Below are 17562 nucleotides of genomic sequence, written 5' to 3' on the forward strand. Positions count from 1 at the left end.
GCACTTGTTAACCCCTCACCCTCTCCTTTTACTTGTCTCCCCATCTGTTTTATCTCTCGCTGCCTTCTTACCTGGTCCGCATGTGATGACAACAGATGGAAAAAAGGCACCACTGGGTGAATTCGACCATAATGACTCAAGCTTTGATAGTGGAGGCAAACACAATGAGAGGGGGGGGGGGGGGGATATGTGCAGCATATGAAACTGAAAGAATTTATGATGAGGAGGCAAAAATAGAGCCTGACAAGGAGGTGGTGAGGGTAAAGGTTAAAAGGAAACCACGCTTCATTTCCCTGTGGTCACAAAGGTTGAGAATCTCAGTTGCATAAGTTGTGGGAGTCAGAGTCATCTCAAATAAACAAGCCAGAGATGATAAGGCAAACAAAAACAACGCCAAAGCCATATCCTCTTCCATTCTCCCCTCCCTGACTGGGTTCCCACCAAAGCACATCCCACTGTAACATCAGCCAAAGATGTCGATAGAAGCAGCGGTTGGCATGGCAACCGGCTCTGTGGCATGTCTGCACACACACAGAAATGTCTGCAACCTTAGGCATGGAAAGGTGGATGGGGGGGGGGTGGGCTGTGAGGGAAATCTATGCGCATCAGCATTATTACTGTTGGTTTCCCTCCATTTTTCGTGGTTGTTTTTCCAAGTTCCCCCGTGATGCGAAGGGCTATTTCATCAATGAGGCGAGTCCAAGCAGTGCAAGCCTGGCTGAGCACTGGACATCCCAGCTAGCATCCCTTCCTCCTCCTCCTCCAGAGCCACTGCCAGAACCTGACAGACAGATACGTCTGCACAAGCCCCCGGCCAAGATGGCTGCCATGTGCGGCTTTGTTGGTTGCCTGCTGCTGAGGTCCTTTTTGCAGTCAATAAGCCAGTTGATCGAATTAATTAGCATTACAAAGGGCTTTCTTTTAAGTATACGCGCCCCTTTTCATGCTAGTGAAGAGGGCTGTGCACCTGATTCTCCTTATAATTAGGTGCTTGGCAATGCAAATGTTCTGTTTGTGCCCAACTAAATCAGACATATAAAATCAAATTTACATCTCAGCATACAAACAATGCTGCTTAGACACCGCTTTCATTGCTGCATTTGCATTTGTTATACATGGAAATGAAACGTTTTTATTTGAATCTGTGTTGTTGCTATATATCATCCACTTTCTGCCTAACTTTTTTCCTCACATTATTTCCTGTTATAAACCTAATTTATAACTCTGCCTCATAGGATGGCATTGCATTAGGTGCTGATGTATTTAGACCATTAGCTCCCCAGACTGCAACAAACTTTAAACCATTGGTGTGTCTCAAAACCATAGGAGAGCACACAGGAAGCAGCCTGCGCTCTTGTTTTTGTGATTGTGTATGCATGAATTGCTGACAAACTGAGGAACCTTGGGAAATTACATATTCATACCGCTGATATGCCCACGTAATCTGTTCAAGGTGACTGTCACAAAGACAACTTTTCTCCTCTCTGGAGCAGAAGGAACTCCAGAGACATGTTTCTGATTCTTCCTCCTTCACCCCAGTCCTCCTCTCTCTCCTGTCTTTTCCTCTCACTCTCACTTTTTTCCTCTTTTTCTACTTGTGATGCTCATCAGTTTGGCTCACAGAGAGAGAGAGAGAGAGAGACAATGGAGGCTTTTAGTGAGATTTGAGAGCTCATCCTGTGTCAGGGCATGAAAAATGGGCAACCACACAAACAGGGGCATTGACTAGCTCAGAGGGAAAAAAGTGTGTGGGGGGGGGCACCGTGTTAATGGTGACACATAAAATAAGTAGGCAGGTTGAGGCGAGAGGAAGTCCTCCAGCAATAATCTAGTGTTTCTCCAAGTAATCAGGTCTTGTCATCATCACAGTGTGTGTGGTATGAGTGTGTATTGAAAATATATAATAAGGCTTTCATTGTCAGTATTCACTACGTTATAAGCTTTTATCTGCTAAGTTTTAAGCACTGAGCTGCTTGCTGTTTGTGCTAGGTTGTCAGGTGAAAAGGCAGAAAGAATCAAGATGGTTAGAGGAGGAAACATCAGAGAGACTCAGCCACATGTTTTAGCCTCAGTCAGACCCTGACTCAGATGAGGAGTCTGTTGTGCAGCGAGACTAGAAGACATCAGAACAGGTAGCGCAGTTAGCGTCTTTTATTTGTTTATGTTGTTTGCTGGCTTGCAACTGGCAGTGGCTGACACAGTGTTAGTGATTGTGCTAATGCTAACTCTTACTCTGTACTTACAAGGTTTCAGGTTTATTTAGCCTGTGCTCCATCCCCACAAAGTGTATAAATATAGTGTCACACTAGTCCTTTAAACTATTTGATGGCCAGGTGAAGTGACTTCCCAGATTCTTGCTGTTGTCCCCAGCTTTCAGTCTTTATGCAAAGTTAAGCAAAAATGTGAAACTATTAATATTAGATTCGATGTAGATGATTAATTAGATGTAGAAAACAGTGTCAAAAGTAAAGTTAAAAGTATTTTCTGTGCAACCACTGCAAAACTGGCATTTTATCAAATTTGAATGACTTTTTAAAAATCTTTTTGAGTGCTCAGAATGTGAGGTCAGAATCATTTGTTTTCCAAATGGTCCACGTCGCTGAAGAAATCCCCTAAAACTGTTAACGTATGAGTGTTAAACCTGAGGTTAGTCCTGTCAGAAGTCTCTCTGCAGAGGCTTGGATGACCCGCTGTGAGACATCTCTTTCTTGTGCTGATCAAACCAGGAACATCCCTTTGAAATCTGACAACCTTAATGTATAGACCTCATCAGAACAAGGACCCGACTCAGGCATCCCACATCAGAGAGCAAGGATTGAGCTATGCGTGCACTGTATGGTGAGATGCGGGTTAAGAACATCTACCCAACATGTTGTTGTCCCCCTTGAGTCTGGGAGTCTGGGAGAATGTATGGAGTGGTAGTGATGGGTTAGGAGGGATGTCGGGGGGTGGGGGGGGGGTAGATTTTGAACCCCTGAGGGTGTATTCCACTCTGAGAAGCTCAGCCCAGTGAGTGGATGGAGAGTGGGTGGCGTATGCATGCCTCGCATACCACGGCTGTGACATGTTTGTGTGAGTGTGTACATGTGTGGAGGGGGATGTTCTGTGTGCGATTGGACTGCTAGAAACAATGACAGAGAGGCAAAGAAATAAAGACATATGGACCCATAAAGGGCCTCAGAAGAATACTTTAATAAGAGGAAATCATAAATTCCAAATAATGAAGTCCTATAAAGATGACAAGCAGACAGAGCAACAATTTGTTGACATGGGCTCATCTGTGGGATAAACGAGGGCCTTGTTAATGGGAAAGAAAGGCTAATTTGGTTAAGGTTGCCAGAATGAAGAGTTACGGCTTGAAAATGAGGCAGCTGGCATATAAAAATGCATGTATGACCCCATCCCATGACTGGCCCAGCTATGGAAGCCGTCCACTGGCTCTCATAACTCAGCTTAAAACACTTGACCCCTGACCCTGCAGGATCACAAGAGGAACCCATCAGCTTTGGGCTCCCAAAAAAAAATGCAGTGTCATTGCTGCAATCGTGGGATTCACTCGTCTGGCCAAGAGACCTCATTACTGGCTGACAGGCTGATTCACTGTCTCCCTGTCTGTGTCAGTGACAAAGCAGCCCCAGTGCCATCGCAAGGTCTCCACTGAGTGCGAAGCTGGCTGCGTGTTATGTAACGAGTTTACTCTTGGTAAGCCGGGCCTGTCACTCAAAATCCAGCGGGGACCATTAAAATTCCTGGCCTCGCAATCAAATCCAGTTTTTCTCCACAGTAGAGTCAGACCATCAAGATCATCTGAAGATTTGTTTTAGCTAAAGCAAGTCACTGAAACTCTGGCAGACACTGTTAAACTTGGGTGTAACGGTGGTAAACATGAACTTGGAATGATCTGCTGCACTAGCCCCCAGACTTTTTGCTCTCTTTTTTTACTCTTTACAGCTAAAAAATGCCAGTTCACAGCCTGTTATCATGGGTGTATCTCAGAGCTGTGAGCATTTGAACCAAAAGATAAGGTTCCCTTCTCAGACTGCTCTGTTTTAATTGTTCTCAGAAGCTTGTAGAGGTGAAACTCTCTCCAACTTCACAAGAAGAAGCTGAGATTTGAGAAAAGTCAAAGAAAATAAATAGACTTTTGTGTGGCAGAAATATTGTTTGGTTTTCACTTCTAGTTGTTAATCATCTTGCAACCCTTCAGACTGATTTTATAACTCAACGCGGTCTCAATCCCTAAATTGGCAACCACTAGTCTGATGAAAAAATGATTAAGAAATTCTTTAAATATTTTGAAGTCATCTGTGGTGTATCTGTTGCCATCTAGGGAATTTATAGCAGCATTTATGGGATTGTTTGTTCATTACTGTATTAATTCAATTCCCCTACGACATTATATACAATCTAAAGACATTTTATCTAAACGATGTCCTCATAAAGTGACTTCTCTGTTATTACAAATAACTCCTGCATTTCAGTTTCTTGCAAAACTTAAGCAACAAGTGCCGAATAAGTAACAAAGTTTAAAAAGTTTAAAATGTACAAAATCTTCCAGACATGTGAAAGAGTGGGGAAAGTCTTACTGATGATCCAGTTGAGCAGCAGACTGTTGCAGTGACAGGGGGTGAAGGAGGCCCATCCCCCGGCCTCAGATTGGACAAAGCCCGGCTGTCACGCCCGTGGGAGGAGACTCTGGTCGATTTTGAGGCGCGGTTGAAATACTCACAGTCGTATCCCTGACATCCTTTAATTTGAGCTCAGCCGCCGTGGGGTCCGCACTCACAGAAGGGGGATCTTCTCGTTTCCAAACCCAGCTAGGAGCAGGAGACCCGGTCGGATTTTTCACCTCTTGGGCAAGATCTCACCCATCCCAGATCTGGATTTTTAAATCTCAAAAACTCCTCGAGGTTTTTCTTTTTCGATTTTCTTTTTTTGTTCAGAACACCTAAAGGAAAAAAAAAAAATGGGATCCCAGTTGTCCAAGGGTGGAGTAGCTGCTGAGGGGAAAGCCGCCGCCGACCCTGCTGCTGCCAAAGCCAACGGCCAGGTGAGTGAAGCGGGCCTGACGCGCCGAGCATCAGCGGGGAGCCACATGGCTCCAACGCCCACTGGCAGCATGGGTGCCACGGCGGGGCTCAGGGCTGCGATGAGCTGAGCTGTTGCTCTTTCATACTCGGACCTGAGAGCAGATCCACAGCTCTGTTAAAGCACACGACTGTAGGAGAGATCAAACGCAATCAAATTAAAACAGGATGTCTGAGTCGAGGGGACCTCCAGCAGAGCAGCCGTCGACTGGCCACGCTCGTCCCCGCTCAGACCTGCCTTTGTTAATTCTGTCTGCTGCTCCCACGGGAGACATTTACCCGCACATTTAATTCAAACATGTCAGATTCTGGTCCAAATGCGTGTTTGGGCCGTGTTTTCTCTCATGAGTTGGCTGTAGTCAGCCAGACAGTCGCACTCGCGTCGAACAAAAGATGCGAGGCAAATGGGTGCAAAGGATGCAAATGCGCTCTGCTGGAGGCGCAGTTTGCGGGTTTGCAAACAAAGCGCCGACAGGCGCCAGTGCAGACCCCTTTCCCCCCACTCCCCTGCATCCAGGCGCCCTGAGTTTAGGTTTTAATTAAGGTTTGTGGAAATAAATCGTGCTTTGACCGATATGTGAGCGTTAATTGCCGAGTTAGCGGGGTCTTGCTTGTGATGCTCGTTCACACATGTTGATGAGCCTGGATCGTCTTGAGTTGACCGGCTCCTAAAGCCTTTCTGTTCGTAAGGACTGCGGTGGATTCACTGCATGTGTGAACGGACCCTGGCTTTGTGTGCGCCCCGGCCGGCGCGCTGGCTGCTGCGGCCACACGGCGCTCCCTCAGAGCTGTGCTGGATGTGCGCTGCAGCCGCGGGATGAGAGCACGGACCAGGCTTCACGGGGATTCCTTTGTTCCCCGACCCACTGGCTCTGTTGACGTTTACATGCAGCACTACTGCCCCCATGTGTCGGCCCGGAGTCCTGCAAACAGCTGTTGAATCCCCCTCTGAACCACTGTCGGGGCAAGCAGCTTTCCCCAAGTATAACATGGATTAACTATTTTAAATGGGCTAATGCTAATCTGCCACATGATTTGTTTGCTATGTTGAGACACATTTCATCTACAGTTGATCCATCTGTATATTTAGAGTAATTTCCCTCTTCAGACGCAGTGTGTTTGTTTTGGCCCACTTTGAATGTTTTAATCCATAACTAATGAGAGTCCTCTTCTCTTGCAGGAGAACGGCCATGTCAAAACCAACGGTGATGTGTCAGCCAAGCCCGACGGGGAAGTGGCTGCTGCAGATGGAAATGGAACAGCTGAACCAGCCAAGGAGGGCGAGACCAGCGCCGGAGATGCCATCGAGCCCGCTCCTGCAGCCGAGGGCGAGGCTGCCAAAGCAGATGGCGAGGCCGCAAAGGATGGCAAGAAGAAGAAGAAGTTCTCCCTGAAGAACTCCTTCAAGTTCAAGGGCATCTCGCTGAAGAAGAGCAAGAAGGGCAGCGAGGAGGGCAAGGAAGAGGCCACCTCCCCCACGACCGAGGACAAGCCTGAGGAGAACGGCCATGCGGCCAAGGAAACCAAAGAGGAGACGCCGGCTGCCGAGGCCGACGAGGGCGAAGCTGCTGCCGAGGCTGCTGCACCTGAGGGCGAGACCAATGTGGCGGAGGAGGCCCCGGCCACAGAGGCTGCTCCAGCTGAGGAGGCCGCCGCCCCGGCCGAGGACACGACACCTGCAGCCTCTGAGGGCGAGGCCAAGGCAGAGTGACTGCACCCCGCCACGGCACCTGAACTGATTTTCCAAGATTAAAGTATATAAATATATATATGAGAGACTCGTGCCACGTTCTTAACGTTATAAACAAAACTACAAAAGAAGACAAAGGATATATCACGTTTGCTGATTCAACCACCAGTTCACTGCCTTTTATTAGTTCTTCGACAGACGGAATCTCACCGGGCCCTCTCATGATGAAAGTGTCGGCATGTGTCGCCCCCTCATGGTACACACAGGGACTGGCGTGCGGCGAAGGTAATGGATTGGACGTGGAGCGAATCAGGAATACTGACTTATTTTCCCAATCCATGGAGAAGCATCCTTTTTAACAGCGTGGCAGCCCTATAACATTTTATTTTTCTTTCTCATCTTTTTGGGATCTAAAAATTGTCACCGTTGCAGAGCGGGGTAGACCATCTCCTTCACTCGAAATGACTGTTATACGGACACATAAACCTTTCAAATGATCTTATTAATTTTTAGAATTCTACATTCCTATGTTTTACCCCCAAATTTCAAGTATTTTGTCATGTATAGAAAAGTGAAAATCGAGGAGGGGAGGTGGAAAAAGAGCTATGTCTTTGTTCGTGCATTTTCATTCTTTTTTCTGGCTAAAACCACATTCAAGCTTCTTGAGTATTGCAGTGTTCACATTTCAGAGTTTATGACGCAGGGGTTGGGATTGTGTACAAAATGTGAGCTTTTTATCTGCAAACTGTCTCTGTAAATATGTTTTGGCCGATATTTTTGGTTCTCTTTATTTTGCTATCGTTTGAAGATGTTAATGGTTTTATTGTAACTTTTAATAAGGGTAAATAAATGTTTGATCCCCTCTGTCTGCGTTCTGCCTTGTGTTTCACACCATAAGATAAAATTAGTACTAGATTAGAACATGAGTCTTCTTTCAGGCTTTAGTTTTCATGAGGAGCTTTGGTCAGGTATTATGTCACACACACACACACACACACACACACAAACAATTAGAAATTAATTAGAAATTAGTTTATATAATGAATACTCCCATAGACAAAAAGTTGAAATCAACTATAATTTAGATTATATGATAGATATAAACAAGTTTTCACATCACTTACATCACCTAGATAATGAAACTGGTATAAGAAATGAAAACTTGTGTTGCTTGTGTCTCTAGACAGCAACAAATGAAGTGTGGTAATGCTCACTCAGAGAAAATGATCTATTGTATAAAGGTTGCATGGGCCTGAGTCATAGCTTCTATATCTTTGTGCATCTAATATTTAGAGAAACAGCATTCTGTAGTAAATCTATATACTTACATAAATTCCTTCATTTACATGCAGTTAGTTGTATCTGAATTTTTATATTTTGTAATAGTTATATTTCACAATAGTCTTGGCAAAACATTAGTAACACGCCATATTGCAATCCAGTAAACATAGTACCTGTGTGCATGACAAACCTTTAAATCCAAATAATGGATTTGTGGAGTGGAGCTGCAGGCATGTCTCTAGCAGTGTGGGGGGATTTGATGTGCGCCACGGAGAGCTCCGCACAGGTTTCATAAGGCTCTCTTACGTAATTATAAATTCATTATGGTAACATGTTTGATATGTGGTCATTAGATGGCAGAATTAGACCCACTGAAATGAGAAATTCGTCGTCGAATAGTTGCCATACCTCATTTGATGTGCTGGTCTCTGGCTCCCTCTGGTGGACAGGCGTATGTGAGCAGCGTGACTCCGCAGCCCGCTGCCCGAGGTTCACAGTGAACATGTTCACCCGTGTTCACGCTGGCTGCAGGTGCTTATCTAAACGAGTCTTCACTAGTTCGTACAGTGACTTTAGCTGTATTGCGAAATTTGACATTTTCCAGGTGCAGATGTGTGACGAGGTGGCCGAGTGGTTAAGGCGATGGACTGCTAATCCATTGTGCTCTGCACGCGTGGGTTCGAATCCCATCCTCGTCGTGTCAGACGTTTTCGGTCTGAAGAGGGATGAATGTTACTTATCATATTGACCATGTAACTTCACGTAACTTCAAATGATAAACGTCATTTCACTTAAGTGTCAAACACGTGACGTACACTAATATCAATTCATTAAAAAAACACCCTTTACTAAAGAGTCCACTTTTATCTATTTATTATTATTCAAATACTGGGAAATAGACGAAAAGCTATAACATTGGGTGTTTTACAAAAACACTTCAAGGCAGTGCTGTGTAGTGTTGTGCTTAATGTCTGCGTTGTTGAGGTACTGTTCATATGAGCAGCTGTGTGGGTAGATAGGTGTTTTCTTACCTTGATGAAGTACTGAAGGAACATGGGTTTAAATCACTAAGTGTTCACTTTGGTAGCTTCTTTTAAATCTTGTTTTCTTTTTTAAACTTATATTAAGACAAAATCGCTAAAAATGTCCTCACATAGATGAATGGTGTATTTAACAATGACGATGCTGCTATCTAGTGGTCACATAATGAAACTATTTTCAGTCCAAGCCATTTTCCTGATGTTTACAACATCAAACACAACATAAATTTTCTCATTGACATCGGTTTAATTTTTTTTTTTTTAAACTTCTCTTTCACTAGTGAGTTTGATATTGTGAACAGGATCATAATGCATGTACAAATCCTGCATATCTGTATAAAAAATAACAAGACAGTCGAGAGTTTGATCAGCATTTTTATTTGACAAGCAATAAAATCTATCACTATAACTGTACATAAAAATAAGCCGTCCTAACTATTTGACCACATCACAATATTCCAATTGGCTCTTAGTGGAAACAGAAGGAGCCCACTGTGAGTGTGGTGATTTGACCAACAATGAAAGTAGAATTGACCTTGTCTTTAAACATCAGTCTGTTAGCTCAGCTAAATTCCTGCCTTCACAGCAAGACTAAAGCCCCAAATCCATCATCTCTACTCATATTAAATAATAAAAATGCAATAAGTTTACTGTAATATACATTTTAAATTCTGATAATTGAGCAACCTTAACAGGATACAAGGAATCAGCTGCTTTTCATCTATTCAAGATGTGAGAAACAGTAATTCTGTGCTGCAATCAAGTCCATTGTTTAGTTACAGTACTGTGCTGACCAAAAAGCTCGTGGTGGATATCTACAGTGGATATCGAGCGCTCAGTAAATTCCTGGTGGCATTTGGTCCCTGCAGTAGAAGAAGTGTGAGTACACAGAGCACCGGAGGAGGCATCATTTTCTCAGTCAATCTATTAATAAAGCTATTTACAGTGTTGAAGATACCAAGTGCTGTAATTTACAATATCCAACAATACTGATGTTGATGATGACTCAACAACCAATCAACAGTGTCCTGAAAAAAAAGATAACATCAGAATCCATCTTCTCGTATAGTCAGCCATAACATGGACAGATCTATGGTACAAAGTTAGAAATGTGATGTCCAAACATAGTAATACTAGTAGTCCTCTTCTTTGCTTGCATCCTACAACATGCAACCACCCAGTGTTGGTGATCCTTTAAATGGAGAATCACGTATTTTGCATGTTCATCTGGATCACAGGATCGGCCCTTTTACCAGTCTTTTGGTGTAATAGTTTTATTAGGTAACCCGTGTTCCTGCTGCGTGGCCACCTGTCAGAAACAAACCCATGGCTTAGTGACCAGTGTGTCCTACAGTGTTGTAGTTGCACTGCCTTCTCTGATCTTCTCCCTCCTATTTAAACTCAGCTGGCTCTCTGCCAGTGTTGGATCAGTCCTCCGATACTGGGACCTTGGTGGGGCTATGTTGGTGAGCTCGTGTTGGTCAGCAAATATGAGTCTCTGGTTCTCGTGTCGGACCCTTAACAATTTGCTGATGCGCTTGCCTATGAGATAAATCATCTCACAAATACACATGAAGATGCAAAGTGCGCTGGATATGACCATGAACAACATGAAGATCTTTTTCTCTGTTGGACGACTGATGAAGCAATCGACGGTGTTGGGGCATGGGTCCAGTGTACACTTGGATAACCTGAAAGAAAAGAGTAAAACAAGTTATAGCTGGTACAAAACACCATGTTTTCATTTGAAAATATAAGAAGATACAAGCATCACCTGGGCAGGTCATATCCATGGTATATCCTGTACAAAATATAGAGAAATGATGTGTCGAATCCAGCTTTGAAGACCAAACTAAGCAGATATGTCCACCACAGCCCCCCTCTCTTCTTGCCGGGGTTGGCGTACAGGTGAGAGCCCTGGTGCAGCTCCTCGTATTTCTTGTCCTTTCCCTCGCGGTATTTAACATGAGCAATCACCATCAGAGACGGACAGGTGACAAAGATCAGCTGCAGCGCCCACAGACGGATGTGGGAGATGGGGAAGATGTGGTCATAGCAGACATTGGTACAGCCAGGCTGGAAACAAAGTGAAAAAGATTTTTTAAAATGATGTTATATTTTGCAATTACTTTTTCCATAATGACTATTTGTCATGTGTAATGGATAAAATAAGTGATAGCATACTGACTGGTTGTTGCATTCATGCATTCAGAGAAGAATTGAACGTAGGCTTTTAGCTTATGTTCAGTTTTCAAAGGCAATACTTTTATTTCATATGAGGTAATGCATCTGCCATGAAATGATAAATACAAAACAATGGCACCACTACACTGTCGGAATTAGATATTAGGTATGAAGTATGATGGAGGTTTTAATACATAGTTGTAAAAAGTAATAATGCCCTTGCATTACTTGCAGCCACTTTGAGGGACTGATTTAAAAGAAAATAATATGGAAAATTGAATATTTATACAGTTCCTTATGGATTTGACTGTTAATTAAGTTTAGTGTTTTAATGGATTTGACTGCAGGTAACAGAATCAGAAAAAAAGCAATTATTCAGCTTAAAGGTCAACTTTTGAAGACCAAGCTAATAGCCTAACAACCTTATATATACCAGTATATGTCAAGCTTCAAAAACACTGGATCCTACATTTCCAATAATTTCATTAGACCCTTCCTCTCTGGTAAATACCCACGACCTTCAGTTAAAAATGTTAAAAATTTGATGCCTCAAGCCCAGTCTGTGATAACCCTGATGACATCATCAGGATTATTTTTCAGAAAACCCCACATTACTGTTTTCACAGGTTGGGTATCGAGACAAATAAACTGATATTCATGTGTCGTAGAACTACCCAACAAACCCACAAAGACGAGTTTGGATGGTCAAACTCACCCAAACAGTCCAGATAGCATTTTAAAGGGTTGCCACACCCAAATTACACCAAACAATTTTTCTCTTTCATTTAGTGGTGTGTAGCCATGCAGGTAGTTTTGCTATTATTCACTCAAGTATTGAGATAACTGCCTCCACACCAATGCAGTGGTGACTGGAATTTTGCTTGGGTCTAATATGGATGGAACAACCCCTTAATTTAGCTACATTTTTATCAGCTCAACCCTGACAGATAGATTAAAGAGGTTAACCTCATGCTGTATCAACCAGTGTAAGGTGCATCTAAAATTTCAATGAATCTGGCCTCACCATTCAAATTGGCATGATGTTCATGAGTTGCCTTTTGGTGGGAAACTCATGTAAATAAGCTGAAAAACTGTGAAAGTGCAGCAGTAGGATGTGCCAAGATAGAATCTATGTCATCACATCACACTGTAACCATCCTCTCAACTGTCCCTAGTATTATATAAGGGGTACTCATAGGTTAGTCCACACATTTGGATCTCAACTTAAAGTTTCATGACTGCATCTTGCACAGTTGTGATGCTATGTACACAGACATGTTAACACCCACCAAAGTACTCAAAAGCACCTCTGTGGTAGTTCCTGCTACAGTAGGTGTCTCCAGCACCACATTTTGCCATGATGATACACACACACACACACACACACACACACTATTGTAGATAGTAATAAAGTCTTGCTCTTCCATCTTACCTGCCGGGTATTACACACAAAGTCTTTGCTCTCGTCGCCCCAAACCCTCTGTGCTGCAACCACAAACACCAGCACGCGGAACACAAACACCATGGACAGCCAGATCCTCCCAAATGCAGTGGAGTATTTGTTGACTCCACTCAATAAACTCTCAAGGCCCGACCAGTTCATCCCTGCTGCTGCACTGGCCTGGGTGAAAGACGCAAGTGCACCCTGTTAAACAGAGGAAGAAAGAAACTTGTTATGTTTCATCCTTATGACAAGATAAGGATTACAAGCGTTCCTTGGATATTGCTTTTAAATGTCTTTGCTCTACATTACAAGAGGTCAAATTTAGACTATCGTTAAGGATTAGCCACAACTTGCTTAAGCCAACACATGCCAGTGATTATTATGTCAGATTCACCAGCTACACCCAAGACTGCTGTGTCTGACGCAGAACTTGCATGAGCTTGTATAAAATTGTTCATACCAGCTGCATGACAGATCTGCCTGGTGAGATTTAGAAAAATAGAAATAGAAAAATAGTTTCATGTCATATGTGAGGTTGTTTCTTCAGTGTATGCACGCTGTAAATACAGCAAATTGAATTGAAAGCCAGCTCGCTTTGTCTAATGCTTTATAAATTGTTTTTGAGGATCATTAGTGTTATCAGGCTCCCCACTAATGAAAAATCCACGCTTCAGTAACCTCAACAAGATGTACACAGGCCAGAGCAGATAAAGTCATGTTATGCTCAGGGTGGAAAACGAATGTCTTTGTCAGCTGGCTGCAGCGGCTGATGGATAAATAAATGTACCACCTGTCTTTTAAATACTGATGTGTAAAAATATGAGTGATACTATCTTTCGAAATTATTTTCACCTACCAGCAATTTTAAGTTTATTAGTTTATGCAACAGGTACATTTTGAATTTAAATGTACCTAAGAGTTTCCAGTCTGTATGCTAAGCTAAGCTGACAGGCACGAGAGTGGTATAAATCTCTGTATCTAACTCTTGGCAAGAAAATACGTAAGTGTGTTTCCAAAAATGTTAAACAATTTCTTTAAAGCTGCAGTATGTGACTTTTTTCTAATATTTTTTTGGTTGAAACAAAATCCAAAATATGTCTTAATGTGGATACCGTAATTTCCGGACTATTGAGCGCACCTGAATATAAGCCGCACCAACTAAATTGAAAAAGAAAAAAGAATTTGTAGATATATAGGCCGCACCTCTTTATAAGCTGCAGGTGTCCACGTTGTAACATCAGATATTTACACAGAAAGATTTTTTTTATTTTTATTTTAATAAGTGCTTTTTTCCGAACAGTGCCTGTAACACGGCAGTAACAAGCAGTCACAGCAGTAACACGACTGGTTAAAAAAAAAAAAAATAACCAGCCTACCAGCCGTAGGCCGTTAGCCTACCAGAAAGGTCACTGATCCCTATCTTCATCTTCCTCCTGCGCACTAAAACCACTGAAGTCGTCGTCTTCAGTGTCGGAACTGAACAGCCTCAGAATGACTTTGTCACACACTTTCTCAGTCTCTTTTTCGTTGTCGCTCTCAATGTCACTTTCGCCCCCTGGAGGCTGTTAGCCCGTAAAAATCTATAGATTAGCAGCATCGTTGTTTAAGCCGCAGGGTTCAAAGCGTGTGAAAAAAGTAGCGGCTTATAGTCCGGAAATTACGGTAGATGCTCTCAAAGGCTTCTGTGAGCCGGACTCACTGAACAGCCCGGTAGCAGTGCAGATACACTCACCGAGCACTTTATTAGGAACACTAATCCTGGATAAGGTCTCCCTTTGTTTTCATAACAGCCTCAGGTCTTTGTGTAATTGGTTCCACAAGATGTTGGAAACAGTCATTTTAGGTTCATGTTGACATGATTGCATAACATAATCTCTAATTTGTCATCTGCACATTCATGCTGCCAGTCTCCTGTTCTACCACATCCCAAAGGTGATCTACTGGATTCAGATCTGGTGACCGTGGAGGCCTCTGAAGTTCACTGAACTCACTGTCATGCTCATGAAACCAGTTTGAGATGACTTTTGCTTTGCGGAATGGAGGTAGCCATTAGAAGATGGTAAACTGTGACCATAAAGTGATCTACACAGCCAGCAACATTACTCAGATAGGCTGTGGGAGTCAGGCCATGATTGGTTTGTATTTAGGGCCAAAAAAGTGAGCAACAGTCCTTATACATTTACACCACCACCACCAAGCTGGACTGTTGACAAAAGGCAGGTTGGGTCCATGGATTCATGCTGTTGACTCCAGATTCTGACATTAATGTCTGTGTACCTCAGCTGGAATCCAGATTCATCAGACCAAGATACGTTTTTCCAGCGTTCAATTGTCCAGGTTTGGTGACTGTGCCTCCTGTAGTCTCAGATTTCTGTTCTGTTCCATTCTATTGTTTGATGAAAACATCAACTGACCTGTATCTGCATGATTTTATGCATTGCACTGCTGCCACATGATTGGTTGATTGGATGATTGCATCAACACTGAGGTGTGCAGGTGTTTCTAATAAAGTCCTCCGTTTTTTAAGCTTCGCCCTTCTAACAACCAGAGAAAGCCAAAGACTTCTTTGTCTCGAGCTGAAGGTAGTAATGAGTTGTACCATACAATCAATAAATGCTATAGTCGTCATTCTAGCTGGCTCGTATTTGTGTACACATTATTGTAATGAGGTTGACTCCTAGGGGCAATTATTGGCTACATTCACCGACTCTCAAAGCTGAGCCTTGAATTTTTTTTTATTTTTCAGCCTTTATTTGTCCATATGCTCCATCATGGGCCCTGTTAATTCTGTACACACAGCTGCTGTGTGTGTAGTTGCTGCTGTTTTTGTTGCTCTGCTTGTCTGCTGCTGCTGAATGAACACAATAGAAACACCAGTAGGCATATGTGTGTGAAGGTAATGATATACAATACAATATCATCAGTCCAGTGTAAATATAACTTATATCATAGACCTCGTGGCATGCTGGAGTTTCAGGGTTTATGTTGCCTAGATACTGGGTTGTGTGTGTATCTTTCCTGGCAAACAAAATCCAACGTTTTCTGTCTCACGGTTTCCGTAGAAACATGGCTTGATTCTTCTTTTAGCGCAGTGGACTAAATTTCAGCTTAAATCACCACATCCACTGCTTTCAAATGTCAAACCTCTGCCTACAGCATGTGAAGAACTTGTCAACCACCAGAGTTGTAACCAGGCTTAATTTCTTTGCATGTTGGCATAAATCTGTAATGCATGTGTTTATACAGCACTTAGTAATCCAGCAGTGGACGTTATGTGAGGGTGGGGTTTCTAACATAAAAAAGAAGGAATGTAGCCTAGAATTTTTTTGGGGGGAAGAAACGTTAGATAACAGCAATCGTAACTGCTGTGGTTTGCCTCTACATTACAGGAAAACAAGAAAAAATTACATCCATATGGCATAGATGTGACACCATCCTCAGGCTGTATGGTTTCTAGCACAGTGGAGGATCACTCACTGTTTAGAAAAAAGTAAAATATTTAGATTTCAAAAAACAGGAGTGATTCAGCACTGAGGACTTTTCTGTGTTAACACTTTAAACTCCAATGGGGTTTCATTTTTCTCTTCCACATGGGTAAAATAAAGTAGGTTTTCCAGCGCCAGTGAGACTTGTACAGGCTTGTAATGGCTGCTATGACCACAAACTACGCTGGGTTGACTGTAATAAGACCTTGTCGTGTCATGTATTTTTTTTTCTTATATCCATCAGCCAGTAAGTGTTTCAGAAACATATGCATTGTGTGAATGGACGTTGGGAAATTAAGCTGAAGTATTCATTATCCAGTCAGTATCCACTAATCTGAAATACAATCAGTTCAATTCAAGGAAGCAATTAGATACTTTGCGTACCATCAGAGGCAATGTGGAAAGTTTTAGTGTGCATATGCTTCACTCCACCACGCCTTTGTCTGTGTGTTGAATCTACAGTTTATCTAAAGACCACATTTTTCTTTATGTACTTGTTTATATCTTCTATCTGTTGTTTATAGTCATTGCTCAATATCCACCCACTCCTGAAATGTTTGTGTCTTAGTCACAGGAAATAGGAGAAGTTACTCCCATTGTCTTTTTTTTTTTTTATAGGTTGGAAATGACTGAGTGGTTTTCCTCTTTGTTGGCATAACTAACAACTTGTATCCATGTTGTTTTAGGGCTAAATAAGAAAAAAAAACACTGCTGTAACTTAGTGTGTGTACCATTTAATCACACCATTGGCTACAGTCTTTTGTTTACCCCTCAGTCCAGACATTAAGCATGTGATATGGTAAAAATGTAAGAAAATAAAAGTAGAAGAAACTTACCCTCTGCTGAAACCGTGCTCAAACTCCTGAAGCAAATGTGTCCACACCAGCAGGAGAAGATTAATGGACAACACTGAAGTTAAATGTGGTAAAGGAAAAGGTAGTTTAAAGTATTCCACTCCTTTCGCTCTCTCTCCGTGTCTGTCTCTGCTCTCTCGCCCTTTCCTCAGAAATCCTGCCAAACCAGATTCAGCAGCTGCTACGTCATCACACACACACACACACACACACATGCACACACATATGCACACTTGAGCACATCGAGTTTACATGTCCTGTCTTGTCAGTTTGTAGAGACTTACTCCCTACAAGTCATGCAACCTTACACCTTATAAATAGGTAAAGACATGGAAACATAAGCTTTATTGAGCAAGGAAACAGGACATCCACCCTTGCCAACCAGCGTGCCTGCGTGTGTGGGCTTGTTTTACTATATTCATAGGGTTCAAAAACTGGGAGAGCTCACTGTACATGTAAGGTATGACAGCTTTATGGGGACCATAAATGCTAGACCC

At 42.6% G+C, this 17562-nt stretch overlaps 2 protein-coding genes and 1 non-coding gene across 3 annotated transcripts; 2 read left to right on the forward strand and 1 right to left on the reverse strand.

Annotated features, from left to right (window-relative positions):
* Window positions 1-4741: 4741 nt before the first annotated feature.
* marcksl1a (MARCKS-like 1a) lies at window positions 4742-7641 on the forward strand. The gene is made up of 2 exons (XM_071471114.1): window positions 4742-5050; window positions 6268-7641. The coding sequence occupies exons 1-2, from the start codon at window positions 4967-4969 to the stop codon at window positions 6796-6798; spliced, it is 615 nt and encodes a 204-aa protein (XP_071327215.1). The 5' UTR covers window positions 4742-4966; the 3' UTR covers window positions 6799-7641.
* Window positions 7642-8674: 1033 nt separating this feature from the next.
* On the forward strand, window positions 8675-8756 carry trnas-gcu (transfer RNA serine (anticodon GCU)). The gene has a single exon. It is a non-coding gene; the product is annotated as a tRNA-Ser (tRNA).
* A 699-nt stretch (window positions 8757-9455) lies between these two features.
* gjb9a (gap junction protein beta 9a) lies at window positions 9456-17231 on the reverse strand. Its single transcript, XM_071471113.1, has 4 exons — window positions 17048-17231; window positions 12715-12927; window positions 10873-11174; window positions 9456-10789 (listed from the first exon to the last, which is right to left on the reverse strand). Exons 2-4 carry the CDS (start codon window positions 12883-12885, stop codon window positions 10447-10449), a joined length of 816 nt encoding a protein of 271 aa, XP_071327214.1. The 5' UTR covers window positions 12886-12927; window positions 17048-17231; the 3' UTR covers window positions 9456-10446.
* Window positions 17232-17562: the final 331 nt, after the last annotated feature.

This window comes from Trachinotus anak, unplaced genomic scaffold (assembly GCF_046630095.1).
Source record: "Trachinotus anak isolate AG129_WGS33_773 ecotype Australia unplaced genomic scaffold, CSIRO_AGI_Tana_v1 ptg000033l, whole genome shotgun sequence".
Taxonomy (NCBI): Eukaryota; Metazoa; Chordata; class Actinopteri; order Carangiformes; family Carangidae; genus Trachinotus; species Trachinotus anak.